We start from the raw sequence: 18,813 nt of genomic DNA, 5'->3' as shown, positions 1-18,813 counted from the left end.
ACATCATCATTTACCCAGAATGCTTTGCATGTAAATAAAATGGCCCCGTCCATGTAATATATTTTTAAACTTATAGTTTAAAAATGATAAAAACTGAACATCCTACAGTATTTTTAGTCTTTATTTTATAGTTAAAATATATGTTTATTAAATAAAGTCTAATGTTATAACTAATCCTTTAAGAATATTTCTGTTTTTCACAGTTCAACCAATATTTTTTCAACTCAGATTTTAGTGTTTTTGTGTGGTTTTAGGTCTGCTGTGTTGATACAGTAGGTCAGAAATWAAAAGATTACTTCATTCAAACATGGGAAGTTATGCTGAACAAAATGACACCAAACACAGCAGGTTAAACCGTTTTTAAAGTGAAATATGAAGTAAAACCAAAATAAAATGTCAGTTTTATCATTTTTGAGTAAGCGTGCAGTAAAACCAATTATTATCTCTCTTAAAGATTTAAGTTCTCTGGCATAAAGCATAAAAACGGAGCCTGTGGTACCTGGTGGCCTCCAGTTTCTGCTGCTCCAGCCGCTGCTGGGTCTCCCAGTTTACCCGCTCCTCCTCGAAGACGCGCCTCTTCTCCTCCAGCTCCTTGTACTGAGCCTCCAGGTTCTTCTTCATCTGCTCGTGGCGCCGCTGAAGCTGTGTGTGAAACAGGAGACAGGAGGCTGAAGGTTTACTCTGAGGTTTAAACATTACATACTTCTCAGTTTTTATTCTTTGTATCATTAGTTAAATCTGCAGCTTCACACTCAGTTCATGTTATTTTCATTCTGTTTTTTGTTAAAGTCTGGCTTCAGGCGACAGAAAAACCTGAACATCAATTACAGTTAATTAAACACGTATTCCTTTAACCACAAACACGTCAGCACAACAGGAAGTGAAGCAACGTTTTGTGTGTATGTGYGTGTGTTACCTCTGCTTCAGAGTCTCTGAGCTTCTGCACTTTTTCCTTGACTTTCATCTCGAACACCTGCTCCATCTCCATCTCCATCTTCTTCATTTTAGCCACGTGCTCTCGCCGCTCCTCCTCCATCTGGGCCAGAGGACTCCTGTGGAGGAGCCACGTGAGCGTGCACGTGGAGCGAGCAGACACAGGTTAGAGAAAAAATAAATAAAAATGTTTAAAAAAAAGGATGAGCTCGACCTTTTGGGCAGGTCTGCTCTGCCAACAGGAAGTTCTCAGAGAAGAGAGGAAGTGAAAGGTTCTGAAAAACATCAACCTGCTTCAAACACCTGGAGAAGTTCAGCCAAAGACCCACAGACCAACTGATCCAGGATTATAGTTTTTCTAAAGACCCGCTCCGTTTTTTTTCCCCTTTATTTCCTGATCCCTGCGTTTGTTTACATCTTTCCCTCTCTTGTTCCTGGTCTGTTGGTCTTCTTGGAGAGTTCCTGACAGACCGACCATCAGAGGGGGACCTGATCCTGGTTCTGCTCTGCACCTGCCTGATCCAAAAACAGCCTGTAAYGTTTACATAATGATGTGTTCAGGTTTAACTAAAATCCTCTATTTTTCTTCTTCACGTTCTTTGAGACGCATCTCGTTCTGCAATTTTTGTGCCGTTTCAAAAATGTTTGCATCAAAACGTTCGGCTCCTTCAGCACATTTTGTCGTTTGTTATTTCAGCAATTTATACTTTTTGAGATATTTAGCTTTTTCTGCCATTTTTTTTTGGAAATTAATGGAATTCCAGTCAAAATAAATAAAACCTTTAAAATGTTTATAAACTTTTACTAAACTTCACTTTGTGTTCTGCTTTAACGTCTTTGTGCTAAGTTCAGCTTGTTTTTTGTTCTTGCTAATTTTAGCTTTCTTTTCTTTTTATCTCCTCTGATTTAAACCTTTCAGCACTTCTATCAGCTTCTGTTAATTTAAGCTTCTTATATTTCTTTCAGCTACTTTCTGCAATTTAAGCTATTTTTAAGCTATTTCAGCTCATTTTTGTGTTTTTCAGCTAAATTAACCTTTTTGTAATCATTTTAATTCTTGCAGCTTAATTCAGCAAATGTGCTCTTTTTGCTTCTTTTTGCTAGGTTCAACTTTAACTACTTTTATTTTTTGCCAATTTTCAGCTAATTTCAAGTTTTTATATTTCTTTCAGCTACTTTCTGCAATTTAAGCTATTTTTTAATCAATTTCAGCTAATTTTTGTGTTTTTCAGCTAAATTAACCTTTTTGTAATTATTCTAATTCTTGCAGCTTAATTCAGCAGATGTGCTCTTTTTGCTTCTTTGTGTTAGAATTAGCTTTTCAGCTACCTTTTTTTAGCTACTCTTCAGCTAATTTCAACTTTTTTGGCTATTTTACACCAAATTAAAAAATGTATGACCTTTCAGAATTAAGCATTATTAGCTGTATTTTTGAAAAAAAAAAAAAAAAAAAAAAGCTAATTTTTCTAGTTTTAGATGTTTTTATATTAAATATCAGGTAAGATCCTCCTCCTCTGTCACACCAGCCAATTGCATTTCCCTGCTTCTCCTAATCCAACTGTCCTCCTCAGGACAGGTCCAAACTGTCTCTAAACCCGAGCTGTCCCTCTGATGGACTCATGTCTAACTTTCCCCAGTGAAAACATCCTGTCCTTTGAGTCCAGCGTTACTCCTCACAGCTTCCCTGTCCCACTGTTTGTCTCACTCCTTCACCTCTCCAGCCTCTCTTCCACCTGCTCCCAGCGCTCGATGCAGAGCCTGAGCCTCCTACACACCTCACCATCACTCTGATCGACACAAACACGTCTACTGTCCTTTAAAACAAATAAAAACAGGAAGTGGACTCTAGAATCAAGCTCGGCTCTCATGCTGTTTATAAAACACACCAGACGGGAGGAGCAGGAGGGAACTAAAGGTGCAGCTTTAGGAACGACTGAACCCAACGAGGAATCGGAGCAGGAAACACCACCGGGTAGTTCTCAGACATAGAAGCTGCTGTTAGTGAAGGATTGTTAAATGTTAGTGAAGCTCGTCCAGGAGGTGGTTAGGCTTACAGTGATCAGAATAAAAAAAAAAAACCTTGCTGTAGGAAAATTAAAGAAAAAATAACTGTAGCACCTCAGGATTGGAAAACCCAAAATATCTGAGAAAATCTGAAAACACGACGACGAGAAGTGAGGAGAAAACATCGGAACACCACGACTGCGGGGAAAAGGAAGGAGGATGCTCAGATCTTAAACAAAATGCAAAAAATAAACCAAAAATATCACTTACATTCCTTCAACTGTGTCAAGTCTAAAAAACAAAAACACACACAGACACACACACAGCATGCAATGAGCTCATGCACTAAAATGAAAACATTATTAAATGTATTAATCTGCATTTGAACATAAACTCAGATCTTCAGGTGTGTTAGAATCAGCAGTGACGAGTTAGACGTTAGCTTTGATTCATTAGAAGCAACATCTGGTTTTAAATGATAAGTTTTTTATGCCAAGCAACAAATAAACATTTCCAACATCAAAGGAATAAAATGTTTTACCTGGAACTCAAAATACTTCAAAGAATTTTTAAACAAAAACATACGGCTTTAATTAAAACGACCAGATGGAGTATTTTTAGCTGTGCGTTAATTATTCAAGCAAAAATAATGAAATTTTACTTTTTTCCATCTTCTTCATGGTTTTATTTATAAAACCTGCATCAGCTGCATCAAAACGTTCAATGAAGGAGAATTTATTAAACGTATCGTTATTGTAGGCTTTAAAATGGAGCATTTTAGAGAACAGGACAGAGGGACTCTGCAGATCAATGTGGCAAATTAAACTGCCTTTTAGACAAATTATTGTATTTATAAATAAAGTTTATACAGATTATTATATTTACACTGATCTACAGGCATTTTTTCTGGCTCTTGGACACATTTAAATCTTATATAAAAGAAAATTTTCTGTATAAAAAGAAAAAAGGAAGAGGTTTGATTAATTTAATCTAAATCACTTCTCTGAAAAAACTCACGTTTAAGCATTTTATGAACAACAAAGTTCATTCTGTATATTTATAAATAAAACACGAAAAAAGAAATAAAATATTAAGTCTAGTTATGTTTTTTTAGTGATTCTACTCAAACCAAATGAACTAAAACAATATTTTTAAATTACCTGCAAACAAAACCGAGCTTTAAGATAAAAACATTTATCATTAATAAACTCATCCTTSTATAAACAACATCTGCCGGCTCTAYTGGACCCACGTCAGGACTTACTTGGTGGACAGCTGTCCTTTAGCTTTGTTGTTGTCCACTCCGTTGTAGGTGACGGCGGCCAGCTTCCTGCTCCGGTAGTTCTCATAGTGGACGTTGTTCGTCACGTCCTTCAGGTCCTGCATGTGAGTTCTGAGGAGGGAAAATATACGACGTTTAATTAAAGCTTAACTAGAGGAAATGCATTTCCTGTGAAAATGCTAGTGTGAATGCTTCATGCTGAAAACTAAAGCTGAAAGCTGATCAAATTCAGCTGAAAATATTAAACGGCAAATGTGTTAATGCAAATTCAATTTGAAAAGCTGAAGGAGGCCAAAAGACGCCTAACATTGCAGATAAACAGTAAAAAGGAGCAAAAATATAGTTGAAATAGTGGAAAACAGCAAGAAGCTAAAATAGCTGAATATAGCAGAAAACATATGTAAAACGCATAAATATCACAAATTAGCAAAAAAAGCTCAAAAAGTTGAAAAAGCAGAAGAACAGCAGAAAGAAGCAGATCTATAGTTAAAATTAGCATAAAATAAGCTAAAGGTAGCAGCCACAAGTTGTAATTAACACACAGACAGTGAAAGTTTTGTAGAATAAAATTTAAAATTTGCAGAAAAATTTGCATCAAAAAAGTAACAATTTGTAGTAAAATAGCTAAAACAGCTGAACTTTTCTGTAAAACAGCTAAAATGTAGCTGGAAATTCTGTCATTAGCATAAGGACTACAAGTTTGCTGAACTGAGCAGAAATAAATTGYAATAGTTTTAAAAAATGTGTATTTAGCTTAAAAAGGCTAACTTTAGTTAATAACAGCTGAACATTAGCTAAATTTGCAGCAAATAGCTGAATATAGCTGAAAGCATCTGTAAGAAGCATAAATAGCACAAATTAGCGGAGAAATGCACAAAAAGTAGGAAAAAGCAAAAAATTAGCAGAAAAAAGCAGAACTATAATTACAACAGAAGAAAAAAAGCTAAAATTAGCATAAATAAGCTAAGGGTAGCAGACACAAGTTGTAATTTGCATCCAGATGGTGAAAGTGCCATAAAAAGTTTATAAATAGCAGAAAAAAGCACAAAAGTACTAAAAAAATGACAATTTTTAGTAAAGCAGTTAAAATGTCGCTGGATTTTTTAAATTAGCATAAAGAAATGTAAGAAAAATATGCGTTGTTCAAAATGGTATGTCTGAATAAAACAGGAATCTGCTGGATTTCTTCTTTAAAACTTTATTTTCAATCTTCTGACTCCAGTCAGGTTCACACAGCAGTCAGGTTCACACAGCAGTCAGGTTCACACAGCACCTTGGGCTGAATGAAAACACAAACAGGAGCTCTGCTCTGAGCAGACACTCTGCAAAAACACTGACAACTCCTTCTACCATCATAATGAATTAACCTTATAATGTTCATCTCTTCCTGGTTACACCTCAGGGGGTGTTTTGTTACCTTTTATGTCAGGATGTAACTCAGTTGTGTTTAGAATAAAGAAAGAACACACAACACACAACAACTCTTTGTCTGCTTTAACTTTAAGGCTGAAATGATCAGAAAGTATAAAACACAAAACTGCATCTAACATTCAGTTAATCAGTTACAAAATTTCCTKCAGAAGCATAAAGAGCACAAGTTTGCCTAACTTAGAAGAAATAAGTTTCAAKAGCTACAAAAAATGTTTATTTAGCTTAAAACAGCTAACTTCAGATAATAACGTGTGAACTTTAGTTAAAATTGCGGAAAATTGCTGAATATAGCAAAAAGCATCTGTAAGAAGCACAAATTAGCAGAAAAAAGTAGAAAAATGCAGAAAGAAGCAGAATTTTAGCTGAATTAGCAGGAAAAAAAGCTAAAATTAGCAACAAAAAAAAAAAAAAGGGGGTAGCTAAAATTGGCAAAAGAAAGGGAAATAGCAGAACCAGAACAAAATGTGTCAGGTTCTGTAAAGCAGTGTTTYCCAAAGTTGGGGTCGGGACCCAAAGTGGGGTCTCGAAACATCAAGATGGGGTCCTGAAAAGATTTTCTGAATTAATTACATTTTTGCCTTAATTGTTACAAAGGAGTGAGGTTAGTGTATTTAAAATGGATAAATGTTGTATAAAAATATTGTTACTATGCCCATGTTTTTGTTGACCTGATACAAATGTTTATCATCCAAAAATATTTGTGGACACAGGTCTCTGCTACTGTTATTTTGTGGGTCAAAAGCTGAAAAGTTTGAGAACCACTGCACTTTGTTTCCCAAAGTTGGGCTTGGGACCCAATTATGGGTCATGAAGCACCTTGGATAATCTCCAGAAATCAATTTAAAGGGTAATAAAATAATTGCTGATGTAATATTTTCCCTGTAATTATTACAAAAACACAAAATAAGTATAGATAAGTATTTATATTTGTGTACAAGCYGTTTAGATTGTCAAAAAGCCTGTGTTTTTAGGGTTATTAACAAAGTTTGTGTACTCAGACCAGTAATATTTGGGGTCACAAGTTTTTGCCATGGATATTTTGTGGGTCAGAAGATAAAAAGTTTGGGAACCACTGCTGTAAAGAATTAGAAACATTTKAAATGACTTTAAGGATGTTGAAAACAGCTCCATTCTTTTTCAATGGCAAAAAAGTGGCTAAAAACGTGAAATAGATGAAAAAGTATAAACAGCAGAAATACCAAAAGTCATAGCAGGATTGTCATAAATGAGCTGAACATTTATGAATTGTTGAAATGGAACAAAAACTGTGGAAGGAGTTAGACGCCGAAAAACAAAGAAAAAAATGATCTGAGTTGTGTGAATGACGGTGAAGCATTTACACAATTACAGTTTCTTAAAAGTCCAGATGAGAGGAAACAGATTAGTTGTGTTTGTAGGTACCTGATCAGCATGTCCCTGAGGATGGTGAAGTCACAATGATCGCTGTTTTCCACTACAAAACAAAAACAAAACAAGTTAAATCAAATGTTATATTTTAATAAAATGAGCCGTTCAGCTCGACATCTTCGTACCTTCTGCGACACCCCAGGGGTACTGCCTTCCTCTCACCCTCTTCCCGTTCACCTCGATGATGGTGTTGCTTCCCACCACAGCGAGCGGCAGCTTGTCCTGGCCACAAGAACCAGACATTACGACACGAAAAAAACAAACAAACAAACAAAAAAAAAACACACAACCCCCACCCCCCCAAAAACAAACAAACAAACAAACAAACAAACAAAAAAAAACGAAGGCGAGTCGTCAAACTGCATACTTTAATCTTCTTCACCAGCCTGTTCTCCTCTTCGTCGTCCGTCTCGGGAAACTCGTAGATCTTGATTTTGTGCTCTTGGATTTCTCGCATGATCTACRAAGGAGAGGAGATGCTTGAAGGTGTGTTCAAATTAAATGTTTTACAAACTAAAAATTCAAATCAACTTCATCTTTGTTGATACAAATGAAAAGTTTTGACTTTCGGTTTTGTTCAAATTAGTTTTAATGTTCTAGTTGAAAAACTGAATTCAAACGCAGCTTGAAGTGAACACGACAGAAGAGGATAAAAATAAAAAGTCATAAAAACAAACTTCCTTCAGTGTGTTCTGTATTTGGTCTGGTTTTGTTATGAGTAACATTGTGATCATACCAATGAGCGGTGCAAAGAGAAGAGAAAAAAAAGAAAACGAGAAACGCCCTCTGAGATCTTTCCCCCTGCAGCTGTGGAAACCACTGACCTGCTTCTTGAACTGTTGGCATTCCTCCGGGGTGAGAGTGTCTGCTTTGGCGATCATCGGGATGACATTGACTTTCTCATGCAACCGTTTCATGAACTCGATGTCCAGAGGCTTCAGTCTGCAGAGAGAAAACAATGAAAGCTCAGCGGACGACACACACATCAGCTCCTTACCAAACACTCACGGGGAGTTTCATTTGGCCCTTTTGGAGGATTAAATGGGATATTTATGGATTATTATGGGTGTAGATTTGATGACAGCTTCTCGGTGAGCTGCGTCTCAGACAGGACAAAGATAAAACTGAGCTAAAAATAGAAACCTGAGAAGCCCGACTGATGTTTGATATGTCTAAAAAACAACCTTAAAGTTGTGAGAAAACAGTTATCTGCGGCTGGAWGAGGAGAGTTTTTAATAAACACAAAGATTATCTGAATTTATCTGAAAGAGCAGCAACAATAAAATTAACTGATGCCTCATAGAAACATTTTGAAGATAGCAACACTTTATCTCATCATAAAACCACAGAACTACAATAAACACATAAATGTTGTTTAATATTTATKTTCCAGACCTGGATGGTCTGACAGTATCTGACTTTACTGAGCGATAAACCGCAAAACAACATGAACAACTCCTGCACACTTCGTCCTGTTTTAGCTGCTCTTATAATAAAATCCTTTGGCTCATTCAGGAGATGGGTGCTACAGTTCGTTTTTTACTTTTCAAAATATTTCACCATTTATTCTTGTGCTACTTTTAGCCTCTAGCTTGTATGTTGCTGCTTTTAGCTACCGTTCTACTGATTTTATCAACTGTTATGCTACTTTTAGCTTTGCTATGGCTTTTAGCAACAATTGTCCTACTGCTACTTTGAGCTTGAAACTCATGTTCTGTTTCTTTTAGCTACTATTATGCTAGTTTTAGCTTTTAACTACCGTTCGACCACTTCCAGCTTTTAGCTAAGTTCTACTACTTTTAGCTTTCATGCTATTTTTAGTTTTCAACCACCTTTATGCTACTTTCAGCTTTCTGATAAAGTTCTGCTCCTTTTAGGTACAATTCTGCTACTAATAGGTTTTAACCACTGTTCTGGTACTTTTAGCTTTTAGCTACAGTTTTGCTATGTTTRGCTTTTGAACACTATTGTGCTACTTTAAGCTTTTAAACATTGTTCTGCTACTTTTAGCTTTTAGCAACAGTTTTTCTACTTTTACCTAAACTTTTTTTCCTCAACTGTAGCTGGACTTCGGTTATTTTTAGCTAGCATTTAGCTACTTTTAGCTTCACYGACTCAGTTCCAGTTTTTTCAGTAAATTCCAGCGGTCATTCATCGATCTTGCTGCATTTTGGTTTTGTCTGACAGTGTAAAGTTCAGCTGATGTGTGAATATCTGCAGCTTGCCCGTCCTTCACCTCAGATAAACCAGAACAATTCAGATTTGATGAGCTAAAAACAAGCCGAAGAGCTGCCAGCTTTAATTAGACACGTCTCAGACTGATGTCTTCACTCAGAACCAGTCAAGCCCAAACAGGTCCGTTTTAAAAAACTGGAGTCAAACAGACACACAGGTACACAGTGCGTTAGAAATTAAATAACTTTTTCAACAAGAGATAAGACACTTGTTTATGTAAAAACTGACTTRAACTAACACAAAGTGACAGTTCAACAAATTCAACTAAAATATGATTCAGACACGCCGAGTAAAATATGTCTAAATAAGAAATGTGCCGTCAAGATTTAATTACTTTCTTCTCTTTTCCAGAAATAGCAAGTATTTAATACATAATGTATCTAGCACGCGTTACTATAATATCATGATTCATGACCTAAATAAGAGAAAATGTTTGCAAAAACKACCTTTTTCTTTGACAATAAGTTCGTTCCATCAGCTAAATAAACACAAACTATTACATTAGATGTTTTAATACTATTTTATGGTTAACCTAACACCATTCAAAGCCTACATATATTACTAAAGTTTGGACTAAGAGATCTAAATCAAACATTAAATCTCAGGATTTTAAGACTGACTAAAATAATGCTATGCTAACATGCTAACAAACTGGTTAAATGTTGGGTTTATCTACAGTCTAATCGTTTGGTTTTAAATCAGCTGTTCCTTGAAAATAAATTAGGATTCAAATTAAATTCCTGATTAAATACTATTAGGCACATTTTATTGTGTAAAACAACAATAACAGCTTTATTTGTTTTTTATTTGTTTTGTTTGATTGTGAAATGTTAGCTCACACAAACAAATCAGAGTCAAGCTGCTGCTCTCTCAATAAAAATAAATGAATCAATCAAACATGGTGTACCACAGAGCCTCACATTAAGTCCACACCCCCACGCCTTTAAAACCAGAAAGAAAAGTATTTGTGCAGCAGGAGCAGCAGCCGGCGGTCGATGTGCTGCTGTGTGAGCGTCCGGTGCCCATCCTGAAGGCTAAAGTAACAAACAAACACAGCACCCATATAAATCTGACAGAAAGAAGCACGAGGGCAGAAGAGAACAGCGTCTTCTTCACTGTTTACAGCCTCTGATGAAGGGCATGTGAACAAGGCAGCGAGCGATTTAACTTAACATAAAAAACGAGCAGAAAAATAAAAACAACATGGGGAGTTTGTCTAATTACATGACCTCAGTGAGTGTTGTTATATCTGTCGCTCAAGACGGTTAAATAWAAACTAGAAAAACTGAATTTTATCTGTTAAATCAATTTACTGAAATCTCCTGAAGAAGCTGAAACTGACTTAAGCTAAAAAGGCAAAACTCTAGTTTAAAGTCAAAAGTGGGAAAGTGCCAATTTAAAGCAACAAAAGGCTAACTAACAAAGCTAATAGTAACAAAAAGCTAATTACAAACTAAAAGCATCAATAGTGAGCTAAAAGCAAAATTTAGTAAGTCTAGCTAAAAAGTTAACATATACTAGTTTCTAACTATATACTTGTTAGAAGCTAAAAGTAGCAAAAGGACCGGCAAAAATATGAAAGTAGCAAAAGGCTAAAATTTGTGAAAGGCTAACTAAAAAGTTAACGTAACAAAAATACTATTTAAGAGCTAAAAGTAGCAAAAGSYTGGCTAAAATATGAAAGCAACAGAAGTTTGGCTTAAAAGTGAAATTAGAAGAATTGTAGCTAAAAGCTAGAAGTAGCAAAAACAAGGTAAAAGTAGCAAAGGTTTGGCTAAAAGCTGAAAGTAGAAAAAGACTAGCTTAAGGCTAAAATTAGTGATAAGATAGCTAAAAAGCTTTTTTTTTAAATCAAATTACTAGTTAGTAGCCAAAAGTAGCAAAAGGCTGGCTACAATATGAAAGTAACAGAAGTTTGGCTTGAAGCTGAAATTAGAAGAATTGTAGCTAAAAGCTAGAAGTAGCAAAAAACAATGTAAAAGTAGCAAAAGTCTGGCTAAAAATTAAAAGTGTCTAAAGGCTATTTAGGTATCAAATGGTTAATCAAAAGTATTTACGCCTAGCTAGAAGCTAAATGTAGCAGAATGCAACCTTGTAGCTAAAAGTAATAAATTGTTAGCTAAAGCTAAATACAGCAAAGGTCAAAAAGACAAAAATATCCTAAGTAATGCTGAAACACAGCGAGCCACTTACTTAAAAATAAAATCTGAGCAGAAAAACAAAACAGCACTGGGAGATTTTCTGAGGTTTAAAGCTGCTGTTTTAATGTGAAATAAACTTATTTACATGACTCCAGATCACTGTTTCATACAGGAAGGAAGTGAACACTGAAGATTGTCAGTTTCTGCTCCTAAACTTGACTGGAAACTGAACAATTTCGCTTCTTAAAACAAAAAAACAAAAAAAGTGAGACGAGCCCACTGGAGCCGTCTGTAAACGAACAGATCTGACTAACATCATATTTAAAATTCCACGCGGTCATTTGTTTTATGAAACACTTGGCCATCGGTATCATCTGSTTGGTATGTTTCCAGCTCGATGAAACCCTACTCCCCTCGTTTGCACTCTGTTAGAAGACACAAGCTTTAACCCTTTCTCTGCAGGCAAACCGACAGCCTGACGTCTTTAAAGGGCCTGTGACATCAGATTTTTGTATAAACATGAACGCATTTTTGGAAAGAGRACATTGATAAAATATTGCAAAWCAAATTTCACCCCGCTGAGGTGAACAGTTGTTGAGATATTTGCGTGTGAAGTAACAGGAAGTGATGTCAGTAAACAGAGCCTTGTTACAACAGCCAACAACAGAGACTGTACAGAAGAATCTGATGTTTCTTTAGATTATTTTGAGTCTCTATGAGAGAGATGAAGAAGAGTTAAAGTTTAAATAATATTATTTTAATAAAGACCAGAGGTTTATTTTTTAAAGAGTTCCCCTTTGATGTCACTTCCTGTTTCACCTTGGCTGAGCCAAATCCAAAAAATAGGCCAGTTATGAGACAAAATGTGTAAAAACATGTGTATTATACCTATTTTCTTAAGAATAAAGATGGTTTCTTTGACTTTTTGTCTTTAAAGGATAGGTGTGTCACAGGCACTTTAAGACNCTGTACAGAAGAATCTGATGTTTCTTTAGATTATTTTGAGTCTCTATGAGAGAGACGAAGAAGAGTTAAAGTTTAAATAATATTGTTTTAATAAAGACCGGAGGTTTATTTATTAAAGAGTTCCCCTTTGATGTCACTTCCTGTTTCACCTTGGCTGAGCCAAATTCAAAAGAAAATAGGCCAGTTATGAGAAAAAATGTGTAAAAACGTGTTTTATACCTATTTTCTTAAGAATAAAGATGTTTTCTTTGACTTTTTGTCTTTAAAGGATAGGTGTGTCACAGGCACTTTAAGACTTTGTTYAGGACAAGTTGTTGAAGCGTTTCACCATCTGAAACGATGAAAGACCACAACACAGACTAGATTCTGATTCCTCAGGCTGAACTCGTCACCTTTACTTCTGTGACCTTTGCGCCACAAATGGCCCTGCATTCCCCTTTACTCGTTTCTCAACTCATTTCCTGTCACTGTTTTCACACCCTCTCTCTCCTCCCAGCCTTTTCCTCTCTCTCTCTAACATCGTTTGCTTCCTTTACATCCTTCCATTGACGGCCTTTAATTCCACCGTTCCGACGCACAAAGCACTGAAAGTGTTGTCGGCACTCACCCGTGTCCAGAGGGGGCGATGAAGTAAAGGCAGCAGTGGATTCGGCTGTCGGGCATCTGTCGCCTGTTCACGCGTGATTCTGAGTTCAGGTAGTCCTCAAACTTGCTGTCTATGTGGTCGATGATCGGCTGCCAGCTGCAGCAAACAAACACACGCTTTGTTTGAAGGARCGAAAGATAAAAAGGTGACGAAGAACGACGCTGCAGGTCGAGACGGTCCTCACCAGTTGCTGTTGTCCACAGCATCTCCAAACCCCGGAGTGTCGACTATCGTGAGCAGCAGCTGGACACCCCCCTCCTTTATTAACACTTTAGACTGCTCCACCTGAGGAAGACGGGGAAAACCTTTAAGAATGTTTACCTCTGAAAAAGAAAACAATTAAAGGTTTTGCAAGACGCGGATGTCAAAGTGTGAAATCGTTATCCTTGAACGAGGGTATCATTACAGACGGCGTGTCGCAGCAGAAAGCATTTAGCGGCGTGCAGCRRCACGCTCTCTCTGAGCTTTCGGCTAACCGTTCTGAGAAACCGGCGTCAGAGGAGATCAGCGCCGTCATTCACAAATCTGACAGCTGTAGTTAACACGGGAGGACTTAAAAAACACAGGACTGCGTACGAAAATATGAAAAAAATAAACCCACAGGTTCCTTTTTTAACCAACAAAAGCCCAACAATACAAACTTTAAAACCACGTTTTATTCTCCTGACGTCTAATGAGGCTGAACTTTAGAGGCAATAAAGATAATTGTCTTTAAAGTTAACYGAACTAGTTTTCTGACATTTTATTTCAGTGATTTTAAAACTGGTTTATCAGATTTTTAAAGGAAACAGCTCAAAATTCTGACTTCACTTCATTTTTCTTGGCAAACATACATGTTTGGACTGCGGCAGAGATTTTTTTCTTTTCTTTTTTCTCATAATAATTCTGTTTTCAACCAAAGCTATCTGGGGCATTTAAAGAGTTTCCCTCAAGGAAGGAATAAAAGATATATTCAACGGCACTTCTTAAACTTAAAACAACCCGAAGTGTCGTTTAGAACAACGTCACAACTTAAAAAAAGGGAACAAACAATAAAAATCAACCTAAATCAAGTTAAAACMATTGAAATAAGTTAATCTAACCCAGTTTTTGTGTCGGCTCAGAATAAACGGCAGCTGCTGTTTGTCCCAGTAGAGTAACTAGAGCTTCCTGTGGTAAAAACACGTCGCAGTAAACTCTGTTTTCACATAATTTTCCCAAAATCCATCTGTATTTACAGCTGCAGCTGCACTGACTTTATAAATTACTTTGAAACGTTTGATTTGAGTATTAATTCACCGAGATTAACAGATTAGCTTTCTATGGAGCTTTCAGCACTAAGTTAGCATCTATGCTAGCTGTCTGTGGTTACTGGGGTTTTTTTGGGGGTTACCTGTACGGTCTTCTTGATTCTGTGTGAAGGTCCTGGATACTCGGCTGAATACAGGTCTGTTAGGAACAGTGAATTGATCAGAGTCGACTTGCCCAGTCCTGATTCACCTGGAGAAAAAAACAACATATATTAAGAAGACACGTCAGTATTTGAGAACATGCTGACTTGTGGTGTTTTTGCAGAGGTAAAAATGTCAGATTGTAAAGAAGTGCTGAGTTATCTGGAGTAAAATGTTAAAGTTTACTGCTGCCATCGGTGATCAAACGAGGATCATGTGCCTTTCAGGGGATGYGACTGCTGTTTGCCAAAGATATCAATCTGTTTGAGCTGAACAGTTAAAGAAACAATGGCTGTTGTTACGCGTCGCCGACTGGCTGTGTGGTCTAAAGTCTCCTCAAGCTTGACCCATCATTGTGTCCTCTGTTTCCAAGCTCCCAGTGAAAAGAATCATTAGTGGAAATGACCACTGGCACTGCCTGCCTTGGCTGACGGCCAGGAGTCAATATTTAACCAAGCCGTGTTTACAGCAGAGCTACAGTGGAAGYGCACTTCGACATTTTCTCTGAGTATTAAACTCGCTGCGATGCGACGAGCTGAGAGGCTGCAGAAAGAGAGACGCTGAGCAACGTGCGAACAGGCTGCGGGTCACGTGTTTTCGTCGATGTGCCAGCCGCTGACCGATTTCTCTTCCTCCGTTCCTCTTTCACACCCCTCCAGTGACGCATCGCATGTGGGAGCTGTGGGCCTGCAGCTAATCGAAGCCAAGAGCAGACGAATATCGCCTGTGTGTGCGCAGAAACAATGGAGTGTATTTAACTACCAGAAAACCCAGAGGAGCTCCTCTGATGCAGCTTTTATTGTTTTCATTATCATTACTCCAAAAACGAAGCAATGTGTCACAACAACCCAGCAGCTTTCGCACAGAAGAGGAGGAAGCACAATCAAACTGCATTACTGCCCTAATAATTAAAAGAGCAACCAAAACACGCTGTGAACAAAACACAAAGTTCTTCGACGCCTGCGGAGCACAAACTCCACTGGTCCCGCCACAGGAAATGGTTCTGACCCTGGATCACGTTTTCCCTCCAAATAGGGCCATGGAATATGTTGGACCGGAGTCAACAGCCACATCCAAGCATTTCAACAATGTGTGCATTTCTGTGCTGCTGGGTGCAGTCGTAGATAAACCCAAACCAAATGTTTCTCGTCTGTGAGAGCGCGTCAAGGACACGACGGAGATTAAACAGGAGAGGAAATGCAATGCCCAAATCCCCTCCGAGTTAGAAATTAAACACTTAAAGGACGGGGGGTGGGGTGGGGGGGTCTGTCCCCTGAAAGTCTATACGTGTCTTTTAAGAAACCACAGAACAGAACAAAAAAATGTAAACCACAAAGAAAGCAATGACACGATTCAAGCAAAACAAGCGTGAACGGAGTGCTGAGTGGCGTCTTTTTCTTACCCACGACCATCAGGGTGAACTCAAAGCCCCTCTTCACAGACTTCCTGTACACTTGGTTGGGAAGGCTTGCAAAGCCAACATATCCGTCCAGGTTCTTCTGTTGCTGCAAAACAGATTTGTTTTCTTTTTAGACTGAAACCATTAAACAATTTGCATTCCCCTTTTTCTCCACGTTGGGTAAAATGAACCAAGTCAGCCTCAGTGTTGCTCCTGAAACTCTCAAACTATGCAAAAGAAATTCTGAGTTCGCATTAATTAAATATTGTGAATGTGACTAAATATTTTACAAGATGAATAATCTAGAAACAGTGGCGTCGAGTCAGTTTCTGACCCTCAAAATAACAACGTGAAAGACCTGCAACCCCAAATATCCTGGCTGAAGAACAAACATTAAGAATGTTGAGAGCATAATAAAACAAACAGATTAAACTTCTTCTATCTCTGTATCTGTAGGCGGGCTGCCAGGAGAGAAACCCACTCTCCAGCTCCTCCTGAGGGGATCACAAAGTGTTCCCAGGCCAGAGAGGATACATAATCCCTCCAGCGAGTTCTGGGGCCTCTTCCCAGTGGGACATGCCCAGAAAATCTAATCAGATATCAGAAACACCTCAGCTGACTCCTTTCGACGCAGAGGAAGCTCCTTATYCTTTCTCTACAGCGATTTTTGTCATTTATAACTATTACTCTCTTTTATAACAATTAAGGGCTCGACACATGGGGAGCTACAAACGACAGCGATTAACAGCTGTCATCGCAGCCAGGGTGAAACCCGACACACGGGACGCAATAGCGATCGCAGCGTTGCGAATCGCGCTCTCAGATCGCTTGTCTTCACAAATTTGATTGGTTCTTGACTCTGAAGGCGGGTGTGCATTACGGACGTGTAAACTAAACAAATCTTGCGATGCTAATGATATTGAAAAACAAACACACATCAAGATACAGTTTTATGAGGAAAAACTTACCATAAACTTCACCCTGGTGCCAATAAATTCCCACAAAGCTTTTTAGTAATCACTTGGTGAAAGTGTTAGCTAACATCAGTGTGTAGCATACTCTCCTCTCATTGGTCAGTCAATGAAACCCTCGCTGATCGGTTGTACGCTAAGCGACAGCGACAAAAGTTGAACATTTTTCAACTTTCATATGTCGCGTCGCAAGCTCACGAGCGTGAAATTTCACATGCACTATTTTCGCCGGTCGCTTAGCTGGAGGAGGGCGAGCGATTGTCGCCTCACCRCACAGGCTCCATAGGAAATGAATGGAGAGCGAGCGACGTCGCCTCCCGTGTGTCGAGCCCTTTGCAGTAAATATATGCCAGCAGGGAGTATTTTTTTAATTAATTTATTTCCTGGAGATCATCTCAGGACCCCCCAAACTGGTGTTTTGTGACCCATGCTGATCGAGCTGATTAACTTGTATTCATCTTCAAACACTAAAAGAAAAAATTGTTATTTGAAAAACAGGCAAGGTTTTTTGATACTCACAGCTGTGTAGTGTTGATCAATGTGGTCCCAGAGTACAGACAAATCCAGTGTTCACAGGGGTCACAAAAAAAGGGAAAAAACAGCACAAAAACACATGAAAGAAAGAAAATCAATATCAGGTCATCTGACTAACTATTCTGTCTCTAGGTTCTGTTTCCTGAGCCAAAGAAGCCCGGGGCAAGTGTATTCACGATCCAAACAGCGATAACAACAGGCCCGGTTTGCAAAAAGAAAATGCTTCTTAGCCAGAGCATCTTCTGCCTGCCAACAGCAACCCACATGTTTTGTGTGATTCTAGGATTTGATATGCAGATTTGCCTACAGGATGGGTTTCAGTAGTGGCACACAGCACACCGAATGTTTCAGCTTGTGGGGAGAAAATATTGTGAAATAAGTAACAACCCGTTATTAGTCATCGTATTAGCTGTCATTATCAAATTTCCTTTCCGGCTGTGTCTGAGAGGTTTACTAGAGGAAGTGGAGGTACCAGTTTTGTGTGTTTCACATGCACATTTAGGATGACCAAAACTGGTGCCTCAGCTGGAACAAAGAAAATGGGTGCAGTGTGTCCTAACTTAGCAGACACAATCTGGAGCAAAAGAACTGGAGTCAAAGCATGAACCATCAGGTGCTAGATCCACTGTAATCCAGATTAGATGGCAGCTGTAACCTCCTTATGTCTAACCTGACATCCTCCAGGTCTGCCTGTATTAAATGTTCAAGTAAAAAAACACTTTACACCCAAAAGCATTTTAATTAAACCCTAATATATTTCTACCTAAAATTGGATAATTTCTGTAGAAACTCACAACAGATCTATTATTGTTTCCTGTTGATTTCTCCGTAACTTTAGCTTTAAAAAAAAAGCTAGGTATCGCTAAAAATGTTGCTATTTTAGAATATTTCAAACCTACAGCGGTGTATAATCGCAACTGGAGATTGATTTACTCTGTTGGGGCTGTTTAAAAAAAGATACAAGCCTTTTCTGAATTACTTTGTTAGCGAGTAAAAGACAGGAAATGACACTCCCGTTAGGCTATGCAGCCTGTTAGCAAAGCGAAGCTAACAGCCAGCTAGCAGCCCATCCAACTGGAGGCGGACTGGGCGTTGGTTGCTCCGACAACTGCTCAAGCTAAACAAATTGTTCGAATAGTGCAACCGATTCTAAGTCAAATTATCACCACCATGATATAAAACGAGATTTTCCGATAAGTTGTAAGAAGAGCTGACAGCGGCAGTCTCACCCATAACGTTAACGCTTTCCTGCCGCCTCAAACACCGATCATTCACGAGCCGACATTCCCCCCTTTCTCACTCGGGCTCGAGCTACGCACAATGATTTACGCAAGGGACCACGCATGTGGCATACGCACGACAAAAATTTAACGTAAAGAGTACGAGAATACCAGTGGGGGGGAGGAACATGCAGTCTCGCGATAGCTTCAGATT

The 18,813-nt window shown here is 38.2% G+C and overlaps 1 protein-coding gene across 1 annotated transcript; it reads right to left on the bottom strand.

Moving 5' to 3' along the window:
* Positions 1-499: 499 nt before the first annotated feature.
* septin7b (septin 7b) lies at positions 500-18,717 on the bottom strand (the record flags this gene model as incomplete). The annotated part of the gene is given in 14 exon segments (XM_014016400.1): positions 500-642; positions 917-1,052; positions 3,208-3,228; positions 4,202-4,330; positions 7,052-7,103; positions 7,183-7,279; positions 7,425-7,517; positions 7,882-7,999; positions 13,007-13,141; positions 13,230-13,330; positions 14,418-14,524; positions 15,878-15,980; positions 17,365-17,366; positions 18,609-18,717. Coding segments are annotated over 14 exon segments (1,241 nt in total), but the record flags the coding sequence as incomplete, so codon positions are not given.
* Positions 18,718-18,813: the final 96 nt, after the last annotated feature.

The sequence above is a fragment of the Austrofundulus limnaeus genome, unplaced genomic scaffold (assembly GCF_001266775.1).
Source record: "Austrofundulus limnaeus strain Quisiro unplaced genomic scaffold, Austrofundulus_limnaeus-1.0 Scaffold144, whole genome shotgun sequence".
Lineage (NCBI taxonomy): Eukaryota > Metazoa > Chordata > Actinopteri > Cyprinodontiformes > Rivulidae > Austrofundulus > Austrofundulus limnaeus.
This window is presented reverse-complemented; position numbering and strand designations above follow the sequence as displayed.